Here is a 26,461-nt window from a genome sequence, read left to right as displayed (position 1 = left end):
CCAATAATATAATTTTAATACATTGCAGTTTGAATTAATTCAGTTCCATTACAGATTTGATTGTGCAAGTCCATAATGTTAATCTAACCTCCAGGATTTGGATATGTAAGCCTAAGCATTCACATGAAAATGTATGTTGCATGCACAAACAATAGAACGAAATAAAGGAGAACGTTGGGAAAATAGCTTCTCTTTTAAAACCCTAGAGAAAATTTAAGGGAAAAAAACCTGAATTTCACTAGAGTTTTAGTACTAGTGGTTTCTTCTATTCTTCACAATGCAGAATATAAAAGAGTTAATATTCTAAATACCAGGGGATCAATTTTTCCACGTATATCATGCTTCAAATTTAGTTACATTTATGGTTGATTTGGTTCAATTCAATCTCTATTGGTAAACTCTATTGCTTTACCATTCTTATTGTGCATATATACATATACATGTATTCAAATTTACCATTCCCACGCATATCATGCTTCAAATTTAGTTACATTTATGGTTGATTTGGTTCAATTCAATCTCTATTGGTAAACTCTATTGCTTTACCATTCTTATTGTGCATATATACATATACATGTATATGTATGAAATATAGGTAAAACCCTAGTGTTGGAATGATAAAGAAGACAAAATGAATTGAATCAAACACGTAAGTACAGTTATAGTGAACAAGACCTATTTATTTTGTTCATGGTTCACCCAAGCAGTTGATATACACATGATCTACGCTGAACCCTTTCTACCGGAACAGAACACGGAATCAGTTCTCCAGGTTCTAATAAGTTTAAGGTGAGTACTAAATCTGCCACCTGAAATTGTATTGACGGAGACGTGCTTAAAAAATAGTACAGAATTCTCAGCGACAGGTGATACTTACCATTATTGGTCCTTCGCTAGACCCCCTTCGTTTTGAAGATGACATAAACCAATAGTAAAGGAATTGTTAGGCTATATCCTGGAAAATGCAGTGGGTTCATCTCATAAGCTCTGATAAGGGATCTGCAATTCTGTAAGAAATCAATTCAAAAGACCAACATAAGTAAAATCACGATAAAGCCAATTATAATCAACTAATCCAAAAAAATGAAGCAAATTATCTATTGTCAAGAATTTTTCGAGTTGTTGCAATAGAGCTTCTGAGGTAGTCTTCTAAAAATAATTTATAGAACTTTTTTGCCCATCATTTGAAAAGGAAATACAGTGATTATGAAGCAGGTTAGATACACATATTATGGAGGCAAAAAGGTCCAATCAATAAATTCATTGCGATAGTCATGACATGCCTACTATTCTCATGCCAAGTCTGTCTGACCGTAACTTGAACGTGAAAGTGATGGAGGTGGGCCTATGAAATATTAACAAATGACTATAAGCCTAATATAAGGGATTCTTAAACACTCCAAGAAATATACACTTATTTCATTTAAGAGCTATCACGTAATTTAATATGGGATGCACATGAATGTAAGGGGAAAAGAGAGTATTGAATAAGGCTTCACCTTTATATGCTTCCAAAAAATTGGCATGCAAAGCAGCAAGAGGATTTTTCTTATAAATCTCCTGACAAACCAGAACTTCGATGTTAGGGAAATCTTTTTTTCTTGGTCCATGTAACCTTCTTTCTTCCCTGAAAGTAATAAAATGTGTTCTCTGTAGACACCTCTTTCAGCAGCCAAAGCCCCCATAACCAAAATAGCAGGTAAAACCACAAAAAAGAGATGGGGAAGAGTCACCACCATTATATCCGGGGAACCAATGTATTCATGTTTTTGGCTACCATCAGAAATTTTTATTACCCACCCCATATAGGTCATGTATGCTCTTTTTTCGTTGTCTGTGAAAACTTTCCCAAAAAGCCAAGGAAACAAGATTAGATACAATAAGTAACCCAACAGACCAAACCATGCTATTGGAAGCCTGCAGAGATCCTGCAGAATCCATGCTATACCATTTATGAAGGTTTTCTTGGAAACAAACGTTTTATACATGTAGTGCTTCTTTGAGAAAATAAGAAGACCTTTTGGAACAAGAAGAATCAAGAGTAGAGAAAATAAAGCAGACCAAAAAATTGGATAATATAATGCTGCCCACTGACAACCCATAACAAAAAACTCCTTCCATGTCCATGAGATTTTAGCACTCTGACCACTAACAGAAAATGGTCTCAGTTCTGTCAATGTCAATCTGCCCATGATATCAGTTGCTTCTATTTGCAGCCAGTATCTATCAGGCGATGGATCCTCAAAAGCTCTATAATTCCATCGAGCAGTATAAAGATCTCCCCTAGAGGCAGCATCCGCATGTTTTCTCATCGGTGCTTCCAAGACGAGATTGAGAAATCCAGGTCTGCTATCATATATCCTAGCCACAACTGAGACTATTGGAGAGATGGAAAACACCAAAGCTCTGACTGTCTCATAAGATGATAAGACCGTATGCTGGCACTCATACTTGTATTTCGATGAAGATGATGACATGAAACATGAGTCTAGTGGGAAGGTTGGCAATATGATAGTCCTTTTGGTTCCTGACTTCAAGTCAATATCAACATATGAAACATGACCTCTATCAACGGCCAAAATTCGCATGGCTCTACTCTTCCTCCAGTCACCCATTTCCCACTCCCAAAATTCTTTAAGTGGTGGGGCCCCAACTGAACAATTTTTAGTACTCTGAGAAGCTATTTGTTGCATGTTAAGCTGGAACAACTCTTGTGAAGATGGAAAATAAGGAGCAGATTGATGGTGCCGCTTCAAATTCTTGCCAAATCTTGTATGTAGATGTCCGCATAAATATGATGATAAAGAATGCTTGAGAAAAACATCTTTCAGGCTCTTTCCAGATTCTGAGAATGCCGAGAATGAAAGCGGGAAATGTCCAAAGGCAATTTTGGTCACGAGTTTTGTTTGCTGAGTATCCCATTGTGATAACTCTGCCTCTAGTTCATTGAGGAGTTGGTTGGTTGGATGGCCAAAAAGATTGGTTGGGCCTCGTACACCAACATGCATTGTGCTGTCCAGGCTGACAAATAGATTTTTACTCTCACCTGTCTGGATAATAGAAACACACAAACCTAACTTTTTATCGGATAGAAAGAAGATGTTAATAATAGGTGAAAAGAACATAGAGCAGACTAAGGATCCTCCAACTAGACACATAAGTAATGAAAAGCATTCATCTGTTAGTTGCCTCAGTAATCTACTATTCAAATTCAGGGAATTACTATTTACTTTTCCAAGGGATATTGCTATACCAACTATTAATGTTTGTTGTATAAGAAGCCAAAAATTTTTCAATGAGAGCAACCTCAAGTATTTGATAGCTTGGAAACGGGCATCTAGATCGTTATAGTGAAAAAGAGAAAAAGATCTATATTACTCGTTACTGATGTAAAGTTAAAATCAATGAAAATTTGTAACCTTACAACGATATAAAGCTTGATCAGAATTAGCCCAAAAAAAGAACACAGAGAGAAAGGGCATCTGTAAAACAGAAAGTGCATGGAATAATCTGAATGATACATTATTCTATAATTTTAAAAGTTAGCACTATAAAGTAGCTGAAAAGGAAAAACATGGAAAACATTTGCCATATAAAGCCAGAGTAAAGATTAAAGACCTAAACTAATGGTGAAGAACTCACAAACAGACTATTTTAATGTTTGAAAAAACAAAACAGAAACACAGAGAGAAATGGCATCTGTAAAACAGGAAGTGCATGGAATGATCTGAATGATGCATTATTCTAGAACTTGAAGTTAGCACTATAAAATAGCTGAAAAAGAAAATTATGGAGAATATTTGCCATACAAACAGACGAAAGACTGAAGACCTATGATACATCCACTACTATTCATCTAAATTTAATGGTGAGAGAAATCACAAACAAACTATTTTCTCATAAACACAATGTTTGAAATTGGAAGAGGACTGACCTGAATGGTGACACTATTGACATTCTCTCTCCTTCTCAATTGCCCATTGATGCTGTACTTCGAGAAAAAGTCAAACAGGCCGCCAACAAGTGGTACCCCAAAGTTATCATGATTCCCTCTAAGATCATAGAATATGCTCTTATTAAGCCCACTCATTTTCATAACATCTTCCATTACATTCTTGTATTCCACCCACTCATCCTCATTTTGCTTCATTGTTAGCAAGTCCGTGCTTTTCCCATCTGGTTAAGAAAGGAAGAAAATAACTTTGGAAGAACCATCACGCTTGATCAAGGATGGTCAGAATTCAATAAAGTTGATGCATGCATAACAAGGCAGAATAATTCACAAATATAGGTGCAAAAAGGTGTGCAGAAACAAAGCCAATACCATACTGTTGGACACTTCTTGGAGAATCTACAAAGTACCTAAATGAGGCAGCATCCTTGGTTTACATACATGATTAATATACTACACAAATTTTTAAGTTATCAAAAAGTTCTCACCTCAATAAGTTCATGTATCAACTAGATACCCAGATTTTGTCCCATATTGTTTAAACTGTACTGCTCGATTTGTCCTCAACCAAAAGTTCTTTAATGCACTAAGAATTGAACATCGATAAAATTAATAGAAGATAGTGAGAGGGAGGGAAGGCATTCCAAGAAGCAAGGAACCAATAAAGCAATGCTCACAACTTCTGAACCAATAAGGCAATGGCTCACAACTTCTTTAGAATAATTAATCCTCACTAAGGAGAAAAATGCTCAAGTCGAAACTTTTGTGGGACAAATAATCCTCACTTCCCCTAACAAAAACTCCAGGGTTCACAAACAAACTTTTTATAAAACAACTTATCCTCACTCTCCAAGCTCTAATGGCTCAAAACTCTTTTGGAATAATTAATCCTTGCTTCCCCAAGGAAAATGCTCTGAGTCAAAACTTATATGGGACAAATAATACTTGCTTCCCCTAACGAAAATTCCAAGGAACAACTAGTCCTCATTCTCCTTTAGCAAAGCTTCTCAACATCAGCAATTTCCGTTGAACTCTTTACCCTCACTTCCACTAGCAAAAAGCTTTAGGATTCTCAATAAAATTTTTCCAAATACCAGTTCTCATCTTTCACTTGCCTAAAGTTCACAAGCTCCAGGTTTCACATCAGCTTCTTACAAACTTTCCTTAACGATCTTTTAACAACCTCCATTAAGGGCTTCTTTGGACACAAGCAACAAATACAGTAGATTTATTCAATTAGAGATTTGGGGATAAAAAACATAAACATCATATCTAGGACTTCTTAGCCATCACATTTAAGAAGTCTTCAACATCACACTTCAGGGTTTGATTGCATCACACAAGCAAAAGATTGAGAAATCCTCAAAATATTATTGAATAACTGAATGCTCCGATAAGTATCAAGTTATTTATAATGATTTTAAGTAGTCTTTTCTAAATAGAATTAAATTAAGAAAATAGTAAGTAGCAAAATTAGGAATGCTAATCCAAATAGGAAATATACCCATAAGAATAACATCATAAAGTTACTAAAACTACAATGACTCCTATATGATATAGTAATAGACTCCTTAATAATATAATTGTTTTACATTTAATATAGTTACAATTTCTAATTTATTTAGGAAATCTAGTGCTAGTGCATTCTTCATCAGACAGGGACTCACTGAAAATCGTAGGGATACTTGGCTTTCACAATAACATTGAACTCCCAACTCAAACTCCATACTTCCTAGCTTTCCCCTTTCTGATTCAAGTGCACTTTTTGAGGACCAAAAACATACAACCAAGCAGCAAAACACCAGAACTAGAGACAAGCAATGGCAGCATTCAATACCCTGCTTGCAAAAATCATACTTGGCAAGTTGTTACTTGTTCCTCCACTACTGATAGTCAATATTGTGGCTTCTAGATGGCTTTACAAAGACTTGTAGCTTCTAGATGTGCTTATGAACGTCAAACAAATGTGTGATGGCACTTTAGAATGTTTTAGAGCAAGATTAATAACAATGGGATACCATCAACTACTGGAGATCTATTCAATGAGATATATAGTGAAGCAGTTAAATGTTCTACAATTCATACAGGTCCTTCCATAGCCATTTCAAAACAATGGCCTGACTATACACCAATCGGATGTTGAAAATGTTTTTTCATCCTAACCCATCATTTGCTGTAAAACAAGTTTGCTAATATGTGCATGAAGCCAGATATTATAATTATCAAGCTATGAATATCTGATATATCAAGGAGCATTACCGATGGACTAAAGATATATCATGATTCCGTAATGCACCTAATAGGATATTTTGATGTTGATATTAGCTGGCTGCCCTAACACAAGAAGATAAAGTGCGGGTTATTGCTTCTTTCTCAGCACAAATCTGGTTTGTTGGAGTGCCAAGAAACAAACAGTCGTATCCTAGTCAAGTGCAGAAGCCAAATATTGCATAATTTCAACTACGAAATCAGATACTACTAGGTTCCAGAATGTGTTATCACAATTGCATTGTAATACAACAGATACTACTATCACATGCTGCAGAAATATTAGCACAGTGTACATACAATCCAAAATTATTGAGTTTAATATGCATCTTTTCTTACATTTTGTTGGAAAGTTTATGTTGAGGCATAAAAAAGAGTAAAGTAAGGCAGATTACTTATGAAACTCCATTTGTAGGTTCTTAAAGAAAGATAGGTGATCAAATTAAAAAAAGGCTTCTTAAAACCTCTAGAATGTCCATTTATTCAACAATCGGAGATTGGGAGGGAGTATAAAAATTTTCTTTTTTATACTTTTTCAATTAAATTATCTTAATATCCCACCTTATGTAACATAACAACTATATTTACTAAATAAGGCCATTTTTATCATCTTAGTAATTCTATCTCCCAAGCAAACAAACTGATAGTTCAACTCTTTATTATAATTGAGTCTCAAGCGAAATCTCATTAAAAACTCTCAAACACACAGTTGCACAAGCCCAAGGAGGACTTAGAGTTTAGATATGTTCCAAGACAAGATTAGTTGGTTGATATTTTCTCTGAAGTGACTACGTTCCAATCGCGTCAACATTTAGAGTCCAACAAATCTAATACACTGAGAAAATCTATTCAGATATTGCATTGTATCTGTTCTGATCCTGCAAGTGTGATTAAAACTACCGGCACAGGTTAGATAAAAACATGGCTCTGGTGCCTTGTTAGCAGAAGCTAGTAAAGACAGCCATGGTTAATGACACGACGTGCAGGAAGAAGAAGCTCAAACAAGGAATTCATACATCCTGATCAATCTAATATGATGAAATTACAGATAGATGATGAAAGATTCGACTAACCTGTGAGATCGCCGGTGATGAGGACAAGGCAAGGGTTGATGAGGGAGAGAGAAGGGGCGACCAGGCGCTTGAAATCAAGGGCTCGATCAGGGTGGTGGACGCTGAAATGGAGATCAGAAAGCTGCACCACCCATATAACAGATTCTGGTCCACTTTCCAAATCTATCACTTTCCTCGAAGCGTGGCAAATAGGTGCCAACACACACAAGAGCGTCAGAATAACAATCCCCACTCTCCCCGTCTCTGGGATTCTTTCTCCTTCCATTTCTCTCTACTGACTGAACCAGAAACCAAGGCTACAGGTATCTTTGAATGTAAAAGCAGAAGATTTGATCGGCTGATACGGTGTCGTTTTATTGCGGCTAGCTAGGCTAGTCTATCAGCTTCATCACTAAAAAGAATATAAATAAATATAAAGAAATAATTTTTTCCTGGAAGGAGAAAGGGAATTGCATTTATGACAATAGTTGCTTGCTTCTGTCTCCGGTCCCGGCTCCGTCTTCGTCTCCGTCTCCGGTTTCCATTTCTTGCGAGGAATATTTAGCTACGCAAAGCCTCAAACTTCACAGTTTTTGCTCGACGGTTAGGTTTCCCTAACTTTTCATGCTGGTCTTGAATATTTTATCAGGAAAATTAATGGGTTTCTTCTAGTTTTCCATATTTGTGGGCAACTTCTCATTTTTGTAACTTATTGTGATTGGAAATGGTGAAATTTGGAACATAGCTTTCTTAGAACATGAAAAAACGAATAACCGCGCTTGTTGTTTCATTCTCTTCCACTACTCTTTTTTCACCATAGGAGATGGATTAGCCTTTTTCTCATACTTTTGGAACTCATTTTTGTTATCACTAACAACTCACCTTCGAAGCAGGAATGCTCTTCTTTCATTCTGATTGATGGCTGCAATTATGCCTAGCTATGCATAATATAGTTTTCTCACATCACGTTCTTAAGATTTTATTTACTTTCCTCATAGTAGAAGCTGTCTTTTGTTTTGGGTCCTTGGGGAGGTGTTAAATTTAGTGATTTTTTCTGATTGAGTTTAAATTCAAAAAAAAGGAAATCCACCGTGAAGTTGTTTCACGGAAGGATACATAAAATTTCATGCGATATGTATGCATGATTTTCGGTCGATTTGATTTGATCCGTTGGTTGATATAATCTGTTTAAATTTGTATTTCTATATATATGCTGAAATAAAAAGAAGAGATTACTTCTTCTCTCCAAAGAAAGTGCACGCCTCTTAAGAAACAGTAAAACAGAGGCAGTTGCATTAGCTTGCTCTGTTTTGCTGCCCTCTCTCTCCTCAACTTTCTCTCTCTAAATTTTTTCATTCATAGAGTCTCATTTGAAGCTTATTTGCTTCCAATCAACAAGTGGTATCAGAGCCGTTATACCCTCAAAAAATCCAATGATATCCACTGGAACAACACCCGTCCACACTTCAATGGAGAAAATTACCATGTATGGGCAATCAAAATGAGAGCCCATCTGAAAGCCTTAAATCTGTGGGATGTTATTCTGGATGACAGTGATCCTCCTCCACCAGGGGACAGTGCCACTATAAACCAAATCAGAAAGCACGAGGAAGATAAAGCCAAGAAACCAAAGGCAATTGCTTGCCTTTTCTCGGCCGTTTCGGATAGGGTATTTTCAAGGATTATGAACTTCGAATCACCAAAGGCTGTTTGGGAGAAACTTAAGGAAGAGTTCGATGGGGGAGTCAGAAGCAGGAAGGTAAAAATCTTGAGACTGAAGAGTGAGTTTGCATTACTCAGAATGCAGGAAAATGAATCAGTGAAAGACTATGCATCCAAACTCTCGGATGTGGTAAACAAAATGAGACTGCTTGGGGAGGATTTTCCAAAATCAAGGGTAGTAGAGCAGATTCTTATCAGCTTGCCCCCCAAATTCGAGTCTAAAATCTCAGCCTTGGAGGAGTTAGCAAACATAGAGTCTATCTCATCGGCTGAGCTAATAAACAAGCTTCAATCCAGTGAGCAACGTGTAAATATGCATGTTCGACAACATATTGAGGGAGCCTTAATTTCAACTCAGATCAAAGGCAGCTCTTCAACACAGAATCAAGGAAGAAGGAGTGGATGGAATCAAACTAGAAACCAGAATTCCAGTAAACAAAGAAAATATTCTCAATGTAGTATCTGTTCCTTAACAAATCATTCTGAGAATGAGTGCTGGTACAAGGGAAAGAAAACCGTTCGGTGCAATTTTTGCAAAAGGCTTGGCCACAAGGAGAAATTCTGTAGACAGAAACAGAAGCTGGAAGAATCATAGCCAAAGCAGGAACAACAACAAGCCAATGTCACTAAGGTGTCCTGTGAACAAAATGACACAATTCTCGTTGCACTAAGTAAGCTGCCAGTGGAGGATGATACTCTTTGGGTGGTGGACAGTGGATGCACCTCCCATATGTGCAAGGATGAGGACTTATTCGTATCACTTGACAGAACAATCACAGGCCAGGTCTGACTTGGGAATGGTATGCTGGAAACCATCAAGGGCAAAGGCAACATAGCCATTGAAACCAAGGAAGGCAGGAAGCTTATCACTGATGTAAATTTTGTTCCTACCCTCTCACAGAATCTACTGAGTGTGAATCAGATGACTAATTGAGGCTACTCGGTCGGATTCAAGGATAACTGCTGCAGGATATATGATACTGAGGATCGCTTGATTACTTTCATTCAAAAGAAGAATCAAGTCTACTCCTTGAAACTCAGAGAAGTAGTTGAGAGGGTCAGTGTTGCCTTTGTAATTGAAGGTGAGATTTGGCATAGGTACCTTGGGCATTTTCATACGGCTGGGCTACAACAACTGCAGAAGGGAGGCCTAACCAAGGACTTCCCAAATATTGCAGTCACTGGGACAGTATGTGGTGCATGTCAGATGGGGAAATTGGCAAGAAATTCATTTTCTTCGCAAGCAGATTGGAGAGCAAAAGAGAAGCTAGCACTTATCCATTCTGACATTTGTGGTCCAATGATAGAAAACTCCATGAGTGGTTGCAGGTATTTTGGTTTGTTCATAGATGATTTTTCCAAGATGATTTGGGTTTGTTTCCTGCAGAATAAAACTCAAATTTTTAGTGAATTCAAGAAGTTTAAAACTATTGTAGAGAAGGAAAGTGGTAGTGTAATGAGGTGCCTAAGGACGGATAATGGGCTTGAATTCAATTCCAGCCAATTCAATTATTTCTGTTATGAGAATGGGATCAAAAGGCAGCTCACGGCACCATATTCTCCTCAACAGAATGGTGTCTCAGAACCATTGTGGAAATGGCAAGAAGCATGCTTGCTGACAAGCACCTGCCTAAAGCCTTGTGGGCTGAGGCAGTGAACACTACTGTGTTCCTGCTCAACATGCTGCCTACAAAGTCTGTAAAGCAGATGACACCGGCGGAGGCCTGGAGTGGCATCAAACCATCAACTAAGTATCTAAAAGTGTTTGGATCCGTGTGCTACTGCCATGCCTCGGATGACAGGAGATCCAAACTAGAAATGAAGGCTGAATTGGGAGTATTTTTGGGTTACAGTACTGAAGCAAAAGCATATCAAATTCTAAACCTGAAAACCAACAAGCTTATGATTCGAAGAAATGTAACAGTGGACGAAAACAGCTACTGGAATTGGGAAAAGCAGAAAGTCGAACGAGACTGTGTCACAGTTGAAGAAGGAAAGAAATCAATGACAGTATCAAACCCAACTCAGAGTGATGAACAAGATGAAAAAGATGAAGAAAATGAAGAAGATGAAGAAGGTGAAGCAGAAGAGAGAATAAAAATGAAAAGTCTAACTGACATCTATGAGAGGTGCAGCTTTGCCTCAAAAGAACCTTCCTCTGTTGAGGAAGCACTTCAGCAGCAAGAGTGGAGACTTGCCATGGAAGAGGAAATCAGGATGATCGACAAAAACAATTCTTGGTCTCTGGTAAAATCAAGTACAAAAAAAAAACCTATTGGAGTAAAGCGGGTGTTCAAAGTGAAACTCAATCCGGACGGGACAACAAACAAGCACAAGGCACGGCTTGTGGAAAAAGGGTACTCCCAGCTTCCAGGAATCGACTACACAGAGACCTTTGCTCCTGTGGCCAGATATGAAACAATTAGACTCATTCTGGTCATGACAGCTCAGTTTAGTTGGAGTGTGATGCATTTGGATGTGAAATCGGCCTTCTTGAATGGCAAGCTGAATGAAGAAATTTATATTGAGCAGCTACTGGGGTTCATTCAACCTAGAAAGGAGAGACACGTCTATCTTCTTTACAAGGCCCTATACGGCCTCAAACAGGCTCCACGAGCCTGGTATGATAAGTTAAATACATACTTACTCCACTGTGGGTTTGAGAGGAGCATGACAGAAAATACACTGTATGTGAATAGAGATGAAGACAGTCTTATCACTGTAGTATATGTTGATGATATACTGGTGACAGGCAGCAACAAAAGGAAAATGATAGAGTTCAAGCTGAAATTGGAAAAGGAATTTGAGATGTCTGATCTTGGGGAGGCTACCTACTTCCTGGGAATGGAGATTCATCAAAGCAACCTGGGTATTTTTCTTTCACAAGGCAAGTATGCCAAAAAAATTCTAAATAAATTCAACATGAATCACTGTAAATCAGTATCTACATCACTGGTGTCCAACCTGAAATTGTCAAAGGATGAGAAAGGTAGCAAAATTGAAGAGGGGAATTACAGAAGTCTGATTGGGAGCCTTCTATATCTCACAGCTACCAAACCAGACATTTTGTTTGCAGTAAGTTTGCTTTCAAGGTACATGGCTTCACCGAGGGAATCACACTTACAAGCTGCCAAACATGTGCTGAGGTACTTGAAAGGAATCTGGAATTTTGGTGTTCAATTTAAAGCAAGAGCTGAGGGTAGATTAGTCGGCTACAGTGACAGTGATTGGGCAGGAAGCGTAGAAGATGCACGTAGCACAATTGGGTACTTGTTCAAACTAGGCTCCGGTGTTTTTTCATGAGCATCTAAGAAACAGGATACTGTGGCTCAGTTCACAGCTGAAGCTGAGTATGTAGCCGCAGCTACAGCAACTAACCAAGCAATTTGGTTGAGGAAGGTGTTCAATGATGTAAAGCTGGACAAACAAACACCTACAGTGTTGTATGTGGACAATAAGTTTGCAATTGCCATTGCGAAAAATCCTGTAATGCACGGGAGAACTAAACACATCAACGTTAAGTATCATACTATACGTGAGGCTGAGAGGAATCAAGAAATAAAGCTGATACATTGCTCCACTGATGATCAGCTTGTAAACATTCTAACCAAGGTCCTGTTTAAAGCTAAATTTGAGGAATTGCGGGAAAAGGTGGGGATTGGTGAAAAAAGTCATTAAGGGGGAGTGTTAAATTTAATAATTTTGTCCGATTGAGTTTAAATTCAAAAAAAAGGAAATCCACCGTGAAGTTGTTTCACGGAAGTATACGTAAAATTCCATGCGATGTGTATGCATGATTTTCGGTCGATCTGATTTGATTGGTTGGTTGATATAATCTGTTTAAATTTGTATTTCTATATATATGCTGAAATAAAAAGAAGAAATTACTTCTTCTTTCCAAAGAAAGTGCACGCCTCTTCAAAAACAGCAAAACAGAGGCAGTTGCATTAGCTTGCTCTGTTTTGCTGCCCTCTCTCTCCTCAATTTTCTCTCTAAATTTTTTTATTCACAGAGCCTCATTTGAAGCTTATTCGCTTCCGATCAACAGGAGGTTTGAAGTTGGGAGAATTTTGAACTATGTTATCAAAGCTTTGACCATTTTACCAACAAAAGGGTGGTAGGAGGGAGAGGTTGGTGTTGAATCCATTCCCTGCAGGTAAAGTCTCTAGAAAAAGGAAGATATTTGAACTTTGGGGAATGAGTTGTGCTTCATAATGATGAGAACCAGTGGCTAGTCGCTTGTATCTTGCATTAGATTGTTCCCTGTGAAAAACAGTAATGTTGTTGCATTCTGTTTTGGTAATGAGGTTTGGAGAAGTATTCAAAATTTGGTACAATGTTTAGTTGATAATCAATTGGATGCACTACTCTAGACCAGGAAAATTATTTAGTTTGATTCCTGGTGCCAATCTTGTAGTTCACTGGAATTTCTCCCAATAATTTGGCATTCTGTGTCCGCATTTGGGATTTAGCAATTGATTGAGAACTTGCAAGCTAAAGATTTTACATCATCTTCTAGTTTGATGTTTTACACTTTAATTCATTCATTTTGAAACTTGAAAGTTTGTAGGTTATGGCCTGCCAGAGGGGACTACTACTGCTACAGTCAGGTTTATATATATTGGACAATGAATTCTGTGAAAGTGCATATGTAACTCCTGCAACTCGTGGAATCGCAAAGAGGAGCAATGAACAAAGTGAACAAATTTCAATGGTTGGCATAAAATCTAGATTCTTTCGTAAAAAGAGGTAATTTTAAAAAGATTTCTGGCATTCAAGTTGTCTATTGCAGCCTATCTTGTTATAGGGACAAGACCGTAGAAAAACATTATCATATACTACTCATCGACATTCCTTGTGATATCACTAACTAAATGGAGACTGAAGTGTGTTGTCTGTATGACAGCAGTTTCCAAAGATCTACCAAATGTTTACTAATAAAATTCATGTTGCAAGTGTTATTTGTGTGATTTGGGAATTTTCATGATGAACTTAAATATTATGACATCTTCGAAGCTGACATAGACTGTTTTTCTTCTCTCCTATGATTCTATGACTATCCTTGGGTTTTATGTGTACTGCCCAACAGCTTTACATTTCAAAATATGACCATGTGCTTGAAAACAATCTCAGTTTCTGTAAATCCATGGATATTCTGAGCCCTGTAGATTGTGAACTAATTATATCTCTTAGCCCCTTGTACATTTTCACATGCTTTTCTCACATAGTCGGTTTCATTTTTCATTTAGCATTTAAAAAACAGAACAATATTAAAATCTAATCTTTGTTATGGTTACTTGTTGGGCCCATGCATATGAATATGCCTATTAGAAGATAACCTTTCTGATTCTGAATTCATTTGAACTAAAAGTGCTCTTAAATTGACTTAAGTACTGTAGGTTGTATGAATAGTCGTTTCTTGTATTTCTCACAAACAGTTCCCAGAGGACAAGACTTGGATGGAAAATGCCCTTTGCATTAAACACAGGTGGAATTCCTGGAGACGGCGGACAAGAGAACATCAGTAGTGACAGCTCTGATATCGGGGGCACTCGGTTAGGGAGGATAGTAAGTGCAAGTGGTAGACAGCTGCTGGAGAAGCTTAATTCAGCAAGAAGAAACTTCCCCATGAAGGTATTTCTGTTGCTATTGGGTTTCTATACGGCAAATGCTTTGGCTACAATTCTTGGACAGACAGGTGACTGGGATGTGCTGGTCGCTGGTGTCGTGGTTGCAGCCATTGAAGGGATTGGAATGCTTATGTACAGGAAGCCGCCTCCTTTATCTAGTCGAAGGATACAATCCTTTGTGGTGATGATGAATTATTTGAAAGCCGGTGTTTGCTTGGGTCTCTTTGTGGATGCTTTTAAGTTAGGGAGTTGAGTTATTGTCTATACTTCTCTTTCTTATCTCTTTGCATTTGTTGTAGTTTGTTTCTTTACAAGCTTTAGATGTTTCATAATCCTTATCGTGATTTAAGTTGCTCCAAAGATTTATTTTTGCCTCGCTTATTCTTCACTTTTTTTGTTTCGTTATTTATTCGTTATTTGTTATTTCAGTAATAAGATTAAGCTTCATTTTGTTCGCCTTAATTTTTATTAAATTCAAATTTTCATTTCAGCTTAATTCCCACAAAATTTTGTTGTTTGGTTCAAAATACTCGATTCCAATTCCGAAAAGATAGTAATTGATAATCCTATTTTTGGAAGGGGGGAATCTCTGATTCTACTTCGTGGAATTAAAAATTATGTACTTTTAGATGAAAAATTGTAATTAAGTTGCTTAATTATTAAAATATCCTGCTTATAAAGCAAAGTTCCCAACTTATCAAATTGTTTCTCTCCATCATTGCAGTTGCAGGTGATTTGATTTTGATATTTGTGGTTTGCTAGCATGTTTATGTAGTATATATCTGTGTGTGTGTGTGTGTGTATAAAGGTACTGTAGATAAGATAAACTAAATTTTAAAATATACTGGTTAAGGTAGTCTTCCATCTACTTAATAAAATAAGATATATTTTATTATTATATTTTATTTGTTCAACCAAAGACAAGAATTAAATTATCATTATATTCCTAATTTATTGGATTGTAATTCAACCATTATTTTATTCCCACTAAATAAATCTAACACAATCTAAGTGATTTACTTTAAAAAAGAAAATCTAAGGGATTTACCATTTGTTTATCTATGAAGTTAGCTTGTTGATTTTTTTTTTTTTTTTGCTTGTGTTACTCACTTTTGGTTATCTATTGATTTAGGTAAAAAGTTGATTTCTTTTTTTTTTTTATATATAAAAAAATTAAATATTATTACAAATAAAAAAAAAGTATAAACAAATGTAAATAAACTATCCTTAAAAAAAAAAAAAAACAAAGTAAATAACTATTGAGCTAAAAGAAACAAAGCTTGAAGTTTAGATTTGTAGGTTAGACATCATTTGGGTTCTACTCATGGTCATCATATATCATAGTTTATTTATTCTTTAAAGTTTATGTAGAGAATAAATACATGCGTCCATGATAGAATTTGGTTGACTTCTTATCAATAGTCTAACAAGCTACAAAGTATAATGAGTGAATATGAATATTCAAGTGGAAACAGGTTCCATGAATGAAACACATATGGATTCAAGACCCATACAACCTATCACATGAAACATCACCTAATAGTTTTATCAAGCTGAGCATTGGCGCCTTAGCAAAAGAATAGAGGACGGATAAGGCTAGAAGTGGTGGCTAGGTACTCTATAATTTGAATTGTCTTTTTGGTTATGTAAAGAATTTGTTTTCCTTGTTCAATGGAGATTAAAGAAGCTCATGCCTTAATTTAGTCCTTAGATTTAGCATTTAACATAATAAAGGAGGATAAGAAGAATCTCTATTGAAGTGGACTCTTAAATTAATTTTAAAATGTTGAAAGTAATACGAAGATTTCATAAGTAACTTTAATTTTAGATGACATTTTGTACTTGTTGGATACTTTTATTACTTCTTTATCTTTTGAGTTTTTAAACAATATAATTACGTGAGACCTGTCTTACCTACTAAGTACTTAATAGCCAAAAAGTATAAATGGGGTTGCTCCCTTTAGAAAAGGGAGGTAGAACTTTAGAGAAAATTAAAAATAGTAGAACTCTTGTAAATACACTTGTGACTTGTATTTGATCTTAAAAAGGCAAAAACTTAGAGAGAGAATAAAACAAAGCTTTATTGCAACAAACACCTAATATAAGACTTAGACTATTATGAACCAACCATAAAGTTAGAAGTTAATTCTTTCTCTTCTTTATTGGACTCTGTGATAACCTTGAAGAATGCCAAGAAGCAAAACACTGCATGAGTGATAACTTACATGAGAAACAATTTTATTCATCTACTTGTAATATTCTTTATTCTACTCGCAAAATAACTATTTTAGAAAAGTTTTGTGAGAAGTAAAGTATGCCTACAAAAAAATGTATGTTAGCCACTTTGTTCATACTTGTCATCTCATATAGATATGGTTGTTTAGACTTAAGAGTCTCAACCAATATTAATGATTCCATAAGACTACTTTAAATAAGAAATATTTTTAATAGTTATAATTAGCTATAAAATATGCTTGCCCATAACTTTTGTGTTGTATATTTTTACCTTTGTTTAGGGTTTAATTTTGTTTATTACTTTATGTAAAAGCTTATATGAGTTCCAATAGATCACCTCTTTATTTCTCTTGGTTTATCTTCTTTATGCTTACATTATTTCCATTTTCATGCAAATTGTGCGTGAGCACTACAACTGTGTACTTGTATGTTTCTTTAAATTATTAATTTCATCAAATACATTATTATAAGAAGATTATTCTTTCTAGAAAAGAATTGTTTAGATAAACTTTATTTCAAATATAGGAAGTTGACCTTTAGGTCAAACAAGCTAAAATGCCTAACAACACCAATAAATTATACTTAATTTTTGGGTCTTTCATTAAAATGCTTAGCTGAGACCTCTGCAAGGGATCCAAAGTTGCATGACCTCAATAAATCTTAGTTTTTTTTTTCGATAGAAATTTATATTAATTCTTAAATTATTGCATGTGATACATGATTATAAGAAGATCATTCTCTCTAGAAAAGTTTGTCTACTTAAACTTGGCTTTTGTAGAATATTGACTTTTAAGTCGAGTGTGTTAAGGTTTTTAGCACACATCTTAAACTATACCCTTGTTTGAATTTTTCATTGTGATACTCAATTGATTCTCCTATAATTTTTATATATTTATATAGTTGATTTAATGGGAGTCTAAAAAACTCTTATATTATTAAACTTAACTAAATTAATTATTGGATAAATATACTTGATTAGATCTAACTAAACCTAACTAGATTTTGATCTTTTGTTAAAACCTAAATATACAAAAGAAATGTGATAATGCTTTTGTAAATCAATCAAACATTAAACTTGAATTCAAAACTAAGTTCTAGATTTAGGAACTTACTTTTAGGATGAAAAACCTTAGGGATATCAAATCTCCCTTTAGGTTTTTTTATTTTTATTTTTATTTTTGCCTAGGTTATGATTTAAGGAAATGTTCGGCGAGCAAAACTCTCTTTCTCTTCCCTCTAAGTATTGTCAAAAATCTTCATCTAAACAAAGTCCTGACTTTATTCCATTCTCTAATATGATATATAATATTGTAGCCTTAGATGTGGACTATTGAATTAAATTAAAATTGTTAACCTTCTAGTTAGACTCCTTTCTTTAGTTGGTGATTGATTTAGTTGGTCTAATCCAATTTTTGATAGTGAATACCAATCTTTACTTGTGATCTCCATTATCTACCTTATTAGCACTTTGTAGTATTATTTAGGTGGTGCACACACAACTAACTATATAAGAAAGATTATTGTAATTAAATAATTAATTATTTCCATTCTAATTTATATTTTCATATTTTCAATTTGAATAGTTCAATATTTTATGTTTACTTCTTTTATATATCAATAAAAATAATATACAAAGCAACAAAAAATCAAGACAATGAATTACTAGAGATCCTATGGTGGGGTGACAAGCTCTATTCTTGTTGTGGTAGAAGCTTAATACCAATGAATATATTCATAGAAAGCCAACTAGTTTATTTACAGGGAGCCTCATCTAACCATGTTAGGTGGATCTTTAGCCCTTTTTTTTGTAACATTGGTATAAATCTGACACTCCTTTTGTAACATCCAACCCCAATTAAAATAAAAAAGTAAGTAAATATATAACTAATTGTGATTGGGGTTTAAATTAAATGGATTTTAAAATTTTGGCCTTTTTATTTGATTTTAAAGACCTAAATGAAAACATGTAAGAAAAAATGAGGTAAAAGCATAAAAAAATGGAAGTGGAATGGGGCAAAAAAATAAAATAAAAATGGACAGTCCTGATCAAACCATCTGAGTAATCCAAAGGCTGAGGTTTTATTAAAGATAAACGGCCCAGATCAAGCTTTGTGAAATCCAATGGTTGGGGAAGACGGGTATAAAAAGGAAAAAATTAGGGTTTCTCTTCATTTGTAAGAGTAGTCAGAAAAAAGAGAGGGAGAATGAGAGAGGAGCCGATCAGGGATAAAGAATTAGAGGAGACTGTCATGCGGGAAAATTCGAGAGGAAGAAAGAAGGAGATGAAAGGAAGAGGGAGATCAGAGAAAGAGAAGAGGATGGAGAAAAAAGAGTGGTCGAGCGTGAAAGGGAAGGGGGAACCGAGAACGGCTGCCGCAAGGGAAGAAAAGGGAAGAAAAGAGAGGCGGAGGCGAGAGAGCGGTGGAAGCTAAGCCGAAAGAAAGAAGAAGGAAGAGAATCAGGCTGAGACACCGTGTGATGGCGGAGACCGAGGCAAGCGAGGTAAAAGATTCGTCCTTTTTGCTTTTCTTCCCTTATTTCTTTCAATCTTTTTTTATTTTTGTTCATTAATCAATTTGTAAGTTTTAAAATCACCATCTCAAGCAAGCTAGGGAGCCGCGAGGTGGCCAAGTGGAGACAACTAGGAGCCAAATCGAGGTCGAATTGCCCCACGCTAGAAAGTTAAAGCTTTTTTTCTTATTTTTGGTGGTCGTTGAGCGGTGGTGGAGCGGGCCTGGTGTCAAGCTGGTCGCGCGAACTCGGTTGAGTTACCCACGTGCATGGGAACTGAGGAGTTTTCCTTGAGAGTGAAGAAACCGACCCACCTGTAGAAGCTAAAGGGTCTACCTTGGGAATGGAAACCAGATTCAACCTTTTGGGATTCCGATTCATCATTCGGAAAGCTGAAAAGTCTTCCTCGAGCATAGGAATCTAATCCGCTGAATGAAAACCCGAAAGGTCTTTCCCCGATATGGATCTCGATGTTTTTAGAATTTTGTTTTCGTGTTGCCATTGAAACCCATGATTTCACTTAAATTAGTTTTGTTTAGTATTTAAAATTATATTAATTAAATTGTGTCGTGCACGTACAGAAAATTAGGGTGTGTAGACGGATTCGAAAAAATTGTTGTGTAGGAGTGTAAGTATTTCTGATTCTGAATTTGGATTTGAATTTTTAAAATTGCATATATTTTATTAATTTATGTGTATTTTAAAATTTTAACGGATACTGACCTGATTTTCGATGAAGAATAGAATCCAAACATATAAGTAGTGAACCTACGCTATTGAAAATTTATGAGGAGATGAAACCAGAAAATAAATCTAAAGACTGAGGAATACTTGAACTATAATGAGAAATAGATTTAAACCTAAAAAAAAAAATTACTAATTGGGTGCAAAGTTGAAAAAGAAAATAAAATAACATAAAGAAATTAATAAAAAATAAAAAGGATTAATTATGATAGTGAAATGATTAATTTAAATAAAATTTCAAAGATAGAATGAGAGTAAAGTAAATGAGAAATCAGAAATGAGAGGATGCGAGTGATTATGGTATGGACCCTAAATACCTTTTTTATTTAGTCTGAATCGAGGAGATGAGTGTATGTGTATGGTTGAAGTTCAAGGGGCATGGTGAACCTGTACATGGATAGAGTTTGAAATCTAGTTCATATATGAATAGGTATTTGTGAGTGTGGGTCACCTAATAAACATATCTACTATGACCATTATGAGATTCTCTGTGGGTGTGCTATCCATGCAATGGAGGATTCATTTCGCATTTCTTTGATAACGACATAAACGTCATTATGCAATGAAACCTTAGAAATAGTTTTTCGAGTGTATACGTGATCTTTAGTGTGTATGTAGTTATGTGGTCATGTTTTGAGATTATAATTGATATTCGAGTGTATATATGTATTTTTTCGAGAGTATGTTGATATACATTTGACGATTTTATATGATATTCGAGAGAATTCAGAAATCCGATCAAAAATAGGTGAAATGATGAAAATAATAAATGAATTTTGTATTGAAACATCATTATTGCATTTGTCTCATATTATGTGTTTTGTATTAAATCTTATATGAGTTGAGAGAACGGAAATATTTATTAAGTTGGTGAAACTCATTAAATTTCATCCTAATATTTTTCAAATAAAAAAGAAGAATTCAAATATCTGCCAGACGATTAGAACCTGTAAAAAAAGTTCATATTTTATATATTTTGTATATATTCAAAAAATTTACGTTTTATTTTGTTAAACTCTAAATTTTGACATCATATTCTGTATATATAATTACTATATATATCATATGAGATGTTAGGTTGTATGATAAATTTTAACTTGTATATATGTTTATTTTATGGGTTTACTGTATAAAAATGACATGAACAGAAGTTACATCTCATATCAAGTGTGGAGTGTTACACATTTCTTGGCAGAGTTTCACTAATCACAAAAGGTCTTAAGCTTGTCTAAGAGTCAGGAGATTAAAAAGATGATTGTGGAAGTTGATTATCACCGATTCATGCTTATCCTTCACCCTAAGTTCTAGCGTCATCGTCCCACTAGCATGGTTGAGAATCAGCCCAAGGATCTCATGAGAAGGGATTGAGATATTCAGGTTGCCCATAGGATCCAACGTATCCTTCTTGTGCTGACTTTCTAACTCGTTGGTTCACCATATTCTTGAAGGGACCCTGACTGGAGGGATTATTCTTCAGGATCTGAACATGTTGATATTCCTACACATTTGTGATCTAACTTGGTCCCGTCTTACCAGGAACTAGCGTTTGTCATCTGTTTCGTGCTTGTATTCCTCTTTAAGGGACCCTGACTGGAGGGATTATTCTTCAGGATCTGAACATGTTGATATTCCTACACATTTGTGATCTAACTTGGTCCCGTCTTACCAGGAACTAACGTTTGTCATCTGTTTCGTGCTTGTATTCCTCTTTTGTTGTAGCAAAAAAAAGGAAAAAAATGGACCAATATTCCGCCCATGGAAAGTTATTTTATTGATTAAGGTTAGAAAAGCTAGCAATGTACCTACTGATCTGGTCAATATAATTGTGAGAAAAGAAAAGCGAGGATCCAAAATATAATATATGCATATATGTCTATATATATATATGTATATAATGTGAAGCTCACAAATCTGTCCTACAGCAAGAGAAGGTAAGTCGTTCATTTGTATAAAATATTTTTTGAGCTTCAACATTCGTGTTAGACCCTTAAATTTTGCATGATCTCAAAATTAGAGTAAGAAAAAAAGATTCGCCCTAGCTTACCATGAATTATTACCAAGTAAATTTAGAGTAAATAAAAGAGATCCATTAATGAAAATCAAAATAAGTTGTATTCATCCATCAGATCCCTGCAGCAATTCACCCTGATGAGATATATATATTCTTCCTCTATCCACGAGTCTTAACAGGTTTCTCTATGTATCGTTCCAGACAGTAAACGTTGCAGGAGCTCCATGGCAGACTGCAGCCATGTTTGCAGACCTTGGTGCCACGGTAGGAACAGCTGTTGGCACCCAATTGTTACAGGCAGAATCTTGATGATCATCATACCCATCAACACATTTCACTGCACTTGCCGATGACTGTAATTGTGATGATGACGAAAAATAATATAAATTTCTTGCATGGTAATTAGGATCCGATGAAACCAGATGATGATCATAACCACCGATCACCTTCACGCCATCACTCTGTTGATCTTCTGTAAACCCATTTGGTTGACTTTGGCTGCCATCGTCAGCGACCATAAACCCTCCGTTAATGTTACTGTACCCAACTGATCCTCCTTGATAGACCACAGAATTAGTGGCGATGAGATTGTGGAGTAAATTAGGTTGAAAGAAATTGTGGGTGTTTCCCAGTTGCAGTAGCTGCTGCTGCTGATGATGATGATCCGAAAAGCTGTGATGATCAGAATCTGGCTCTGGCTTGCACCACAGCCGAGGTTGATGAAAAGCAATGGTAGACGGCCAAGTAGCTGCCGTGTTGCCTATTCCGTCAGGGAGGTGTGAAGTAGGGATTGTTTCTGGATGATTATGGAGGGTGGTGGCGGTGGTGATCATGTCGGCCGCCGTCTGTTCAACGTCTTTCAAACGTTTAGTGGCTCCGCCGATGGGCAAAGTTGTGCTCTGGAGAATGCTGTTAACATCGTAACGGCTCATGTCGAAGTTAGTCACGGCGTTTAGTCCTCGGAATTTGATGGCCGCGATGTCATAAGCCTCTGCTGCTTCCTCTTGGGTGCCTACACGTATATAAATGTATAATATTTATGATCTAATTGTTTATAACGACATTGAGGGATTAGTTTTTAAAATATACGTATTATATGAATGACAATTATCAGCTACTCAAGAATTTTAATCAACTTACTGAAAGTTCCCAAGTAAAGATCTTTGTTCCCTGCAACTCGTCCGATCCTAGCCTGCCATCGTCCATGCTGGTGATGTCTGTTGATTTTCGTCCAAGTTATACTACACTCTTATAACGATGACGACAATACATATTTACAGTATTTATATTTTGATAATATTTAAGCAGTAATGTGAATGTGTGTGTGTGTGTGTGTGTGTATATATACACAGATACTCCAAAGAAATTCCTCTCTTCAAATAAGATTATCAGTAGTATATACTGTTAATCTGGATTTATATGTTCCAGAGCACGGTTTCAAATGATCAAGCATTTATATAATTGTTAAGGACATATATATATATAATTTGCTCTTTAAAAGGACATACGTAATTTATCATAATACAAGTAACTTATTGATTAGAATTAATAAATATTAAAGTTTCTGGATGTGGATGCCAACCATTTATTTCTATATAAAATAGAATTTGTATTCACATATGTATAGGTTACCTTGTTACTCCTCGATAAATGGATGCACCTCGAGAAAACCCACTGCTTTTCCTGCACACATCACATAAAATATTAATAATGTAAGTGCATAAATTTACATAAACACTTGAGTGAATTTAATTCATGCGCTTTATTTTGGTTTTGTTTTCATTTTCTTTTTTGGTTCTCCTCAAGAAACTAACTATACATGTATACATATATATATTATATGTCTATGCATATATATTTATATGTATTTGTATGAGTTTGAGTACTACTACCTTCGCAGAGACGCCACATACTCCTGCCGAGTCATGTGCTTCATTTCTTCCAACTCCTTTTCATAGTTGCTAATCTGCAAAGTTTATTCAACATAGATTAAACAAAGATTTTATTTAGTTACTACTAGTACATAATTACATTTTTTTTAAAAAGATAATTCCTCCTCAACTTTTTAAAGATCTTTTTTGGCTTAATGGGTACTTTTGAAAGAAATCAAAAGGACGAATTTACATGCCTTTTTAAGTTAATTAATAACTTGAGTAGGTATATATGTATATATGTGTGTATACAAAAATTAAGTTAAATTAAGATAGTGAAGATTACTTACGGGAAAATTTGTAGTGGTAGTAGTTCCCCAGTATTTTAATGCTGCCAAATCGTAAGCTCTGGCTGCTTTTTCTTCTTTGTCATAACCCCCTACAAAATTACACATTACAACAATTTATTTCTTCAACATTCTTTTAAGTTCAAGGTGCTTTTAATTAAGTTTATGATTTAAACTATAAATCTATGAACAGGAATTCAAAAAAACGAAAAACAAAGAGAATCTAAAAGTGGAGTTCTCTACATTTTGTACTTACCCAAATAAACTGCAAGAATTTGAGGTTGCGCCACATCAGTGGTATACATTCCCAAGACATACCCAGAAAAATCAGCACAACCGAATTAGTAAAGAAATTAAATGGTGATAAAATTTAGGGATGTTTTCCCATCTTAGAAATGCAACAAGAAAAGAAAAAAGAATATATCGTGTATATATCTATGCACCTTGTCTTCCTTTTCGAGTTTGGCCTTCTCTTCTGCAACTATTATCCCATAGATGAGCTTCATACCTCCCTGTCCATCTATGCCTATTAGAAAAACCCTACTATTATTAATAATAATCCCAAATCAGTTAAGAAAAAAGATTTGACATTTAAAAACCTAACAACCTGGTTACACCGCGGTATATGGAAGTTCTTTGTCCAAAAGTATCAATAGATTTCCTTGGCGCCTCCTCAATCGAACCAGTTGCCGTCTTCTCCTGCACCTTATTTATATCATCACAAGTCTCTCCATTCGAGTGAGTCAACCGCGGTGGCGAGCAACCCTGTGAACCGGTGCTCATCGAGAGAGACAAAGTCTGTGGACCGCCGCCATTGTTGTGCTTCGGCACCGACTCAGGCGACTGAGTCGGTGGCGGCTGGTTTCTTAGCCAAGTTTTGATCATGGATAACCCGATGGTGTTGTTGATGCTACTACTGCAACTGCTATGATCTTCTTCTCCATTAATATTAATGCTGTAAACATGATCAAGTCTAGCCTGGTCTTGAACGGAGGAAGAGTGGCCTTGGCCGAGGAAGTTTTCAAGCTTTGGCTCTTCTTCACTTCGGACTAGGCCTTGGGTATTGCATGAACTACCCATTAGCATAGACAGGTCTGAAGATGGCTTGTAACTACTATGTGGGTTCATGCCTAAACCCTTCATATTCCAATCTGCAGAAAAAAATTCCAAACAAAACTTATATACATAAATATAATTAGCAACTACGAACTGCTTGAAGTTGGATTTTGGCATATCCCCAGCAAGGATCAGCAAGTGTATATATATATATATATTATTTATTTACAGATGATAGAGAAATTAATAGTAGTGTTGATTTGTTTTTCTCAAGAAAGCAAAAGGGGTAGAGTTGAGGTTTAGAGGAAGCAAACCTTGGGATGAATGGTTTGTGTTGAGGGCTTCAAGGATGGAGAAAGCTGGGGGAGTTGAATCATGGGGAGAGGTCATGAGATCAAAGCAGTCGCCGGAGATTCCATCGGAGTTGAAGCAAAGGCGAGGCAGAACGGCTTTTTGGGAGTGAGGATGATCAGGCTGTGATGGGAGTTGTTGTGGGGAGAGCGAGAACCCTAACCAGTTGTTCATGGAGACTTTGAGATTATTACTGAATATATATCAGAGTGCTAGAGAAGTAATAAGAGAAGAGATATGAAAGCCAGGAGAGTATAGATATACATATATGTATATGTATAAGCTCTCATGCATGAAGTACAGATACAGAGAGAAAGAGATTTAGAGGAAGCTGCCTTTGTTTTGAATAGGTTAGAAGTGAAGAAGAAGAGAAGAGGAAAGGTCAAAATGCAAATTCAGGAGAAAATAAGTTCACCTCTCTCCCGGTGCAAGTAATTGGTGTATATATATATATATATATATGCAAAAAATATCTATTTTCTCACCCTTCAACTCAAGGGCAGAGTTGGGATTTTCCCCTTCTTTAACTAGAACACATTCGTTCACATGAAAATGAGAAAATGATGGGGCACGGTAGAAGGTATTGGGAGGTCGAGGACGGGGATATTATTGTCATCTTCTTTATATATTGAAATTAAAGTGTGTGTGCGTGTATATGTATATATATATATATATATATATATATATGATTTGTTTGGTTATAATGGTGTG

At 35.7% G+C, this 26,461-nt stretch overlaps 4 protein-coding genes across 5 annotated transcripts; 2 read left to right on the top strand and 2 right to left on the bottom strand.

Annotated features, from left to right (window-relative positions):
• Positions 1 to 609: 609 nt before the first annotated feature.
• On the bottom strand, positions 610 to 7,558 carry LOC110810830 (Calcineurin-like metallo-phosphoesterase superfamily protein). Its single transcript, XM_022037126.2, has 4 exons — positions 7,294 to 7,558; positions 3,935 to 4,176; positions 1,500 to 3,050; positions 610 to 1,007 (listed from the first exon to the last, which is right to left on the bottom strand). Exons 1-4 carry the CDS (start codon positions 7,556 to 7,558, stop codon positions 894 to 896), a joined length of 2,172 nt encoding a protein of 723 aa, XP_021892818.2. The 3' UTR covers positions 610 to 893.
• Positions 7,559 to 7,733: 175 nt separating this feature from the next.
• NPQ7 (antigen receptor-like protein (DUF565)) lies at positions 7,734 to 15,005 on the top strand. 2 transcript variants are annotated; one of them, XM_088218953.1, is made up of 4 exons: positions 7,734 to 7,875; positions 13,007 to 13,150; positions 13,565 to 13,743; positions 14,433 to 15,005. In XM_088218953.1, exons 3-4 carry the CDS (start codon positions 13,568 to 13,570, stop codon positions 14,875 to 14,877), a joined length of 621 nt encoding a protein of 206 aa, XP_088075079.1. In that variant the 5' UTR covers positions 7,734 to 7,875; positions 13,007 to 13,150; positions 13,565 to 13,567; the 3' UTR covers positions 14,878 to 15,005. The 2 variants fall into 2 exon arrangements, with proteins under 2 accessions (XP_088075079.1, XP_021892819.2); XM_022037127.2 differs by lacking the exon at positions 13,007 to 13,150 and having other exon boundaries at positions 7,744 to 7,875.
• Positions 8,078 to 9,589, top strand: LOC148269203 (uncharacterized). The gene has a single exon (XM_088218943.1). It carries the CDS (start codon positions 8,774 to 8,776, stop codon positions 9,587 to 9,589), a length of 816 nt encoding a protein of 271 aa, XP_088075069.1. The 5' UTR covers positions 8,078 to 8,773.
• A 7,174-nt stretch (positions 15,006 to 22,179) lies between the features above and the next one.
• On the bottom strand, positions 22,180 to 26,189 carry LOC110810811 (AP2-like ethylene-responsive transcription factor BBM2). The gene is made up of 9 exons (XM_088218923.1): positions 25,714 to 26,189; positions 24,951 to 25,494; positions 24,787 to 24,869; positions 24,600 to 24,608; positions 24,347 to 24,435; positions 24,018 to 24,091; positions 23,758 to 23,808; positions 23,266 to 23,342; positions 22,180 to 23,137 (listed from the first exon to the last, which is right to left on the bottom strand). Exons 1-9 carry the CDS (start codon positions 25,922 to 25,924, stop codon positions 22,311 to 22,313), a joined length of 1,965 nt encoding a protein of 654 aa, XP_088075049.1. The 5' UTR covers positions 25,925 to 26,189; the 3' UTR covers positions 22,180 to 22,310.
• Positions 26,190 to 26,461: the final 272 nt, after the last annotated feature.

This window comes from Carica papaya, chromosome 1 (genome assembly GCF_054855325.1).
Source record: "Carica papaya isolate Zhongbai chromosome 1, ASM5485532v1, whole genome shotgun sequence".
Taxonomy (NCBI): Eukaryota; Viridiplantae; Streptophyta; class Magnoliopsida; order Brassicales; family Caricaceae; genus Carica; species Carica papaya.
The sequence above is the reverse complement of the archived record's forward strand: the minus strand, read 5'-3'. Positions and strand labels throughout refer to the sequence as shown.

Bases quoted from the DNA above. Each gene is read 5' to 3' on its own strand.
- LOC110810811 (XM_088218923.1), bottom strand. From the start codon at position 25,924: ATGAACAACTGGTTAGGGTTCTCGCTCTCCCCACAACAACTCCCATCA. The intron at 24,870-24,950 runs GTTGTTAGGTTT...TTTTTCTAATAG, and splicing joins ATATACCGCGGTGTAACCAG to GCATAGATGGACAGGGAGGT. The intron at 23,809-24,017 runs GTAGTAGTACTC...TGATGTGTGCAG, and splicing joins TATGTGGCGTCTCTGCGAAG to GAAAAGCAGTGGGTTTTCTC.
- NPQ7 (XM_088218953.1), top strand. From the start codon at position 13,568: ATGGCCTGCCAGAGGGGACTACTACTGCTACAGTCAGGTTTATATATA. The intron at 13,744-14,432 runs GTAATTTTAAAA...TCTCACAAACAG, and splicing joins AGATTCTTTCGTAAAAAGAG to TTCCCAGAGGACAAGACTTG.
- LOC110810830 (XM_022037126.2), bottom strand. From the start codon at position 7,558: ATGGAAGGAGAAAGAATCCCAGAGACGGGGAGAGTGGGGATTGTTATT. The intron at 3,051-3,934 runs GTCAGTCCTCTT...TCTATTATCCAG, and splicing joins TCAATAGTGTCACCATTCAG to ACAGGTGAGAGTAAAAATCT. The intron at 1,008-1,499 runs GTGAAGCCTTAT...GATTTCTTACAG, and splicing joins TTTTTTGGAAGCATATAAAG to AATTGCAGATCCCTTATCAG.
- LOC148269203 (XM_088218943.1), top strand. From the start codon at position 8,774: ATGAGAGCCCATCTGAAAGCCTTAAATCTGTGGGATGTTATTCTGGAT.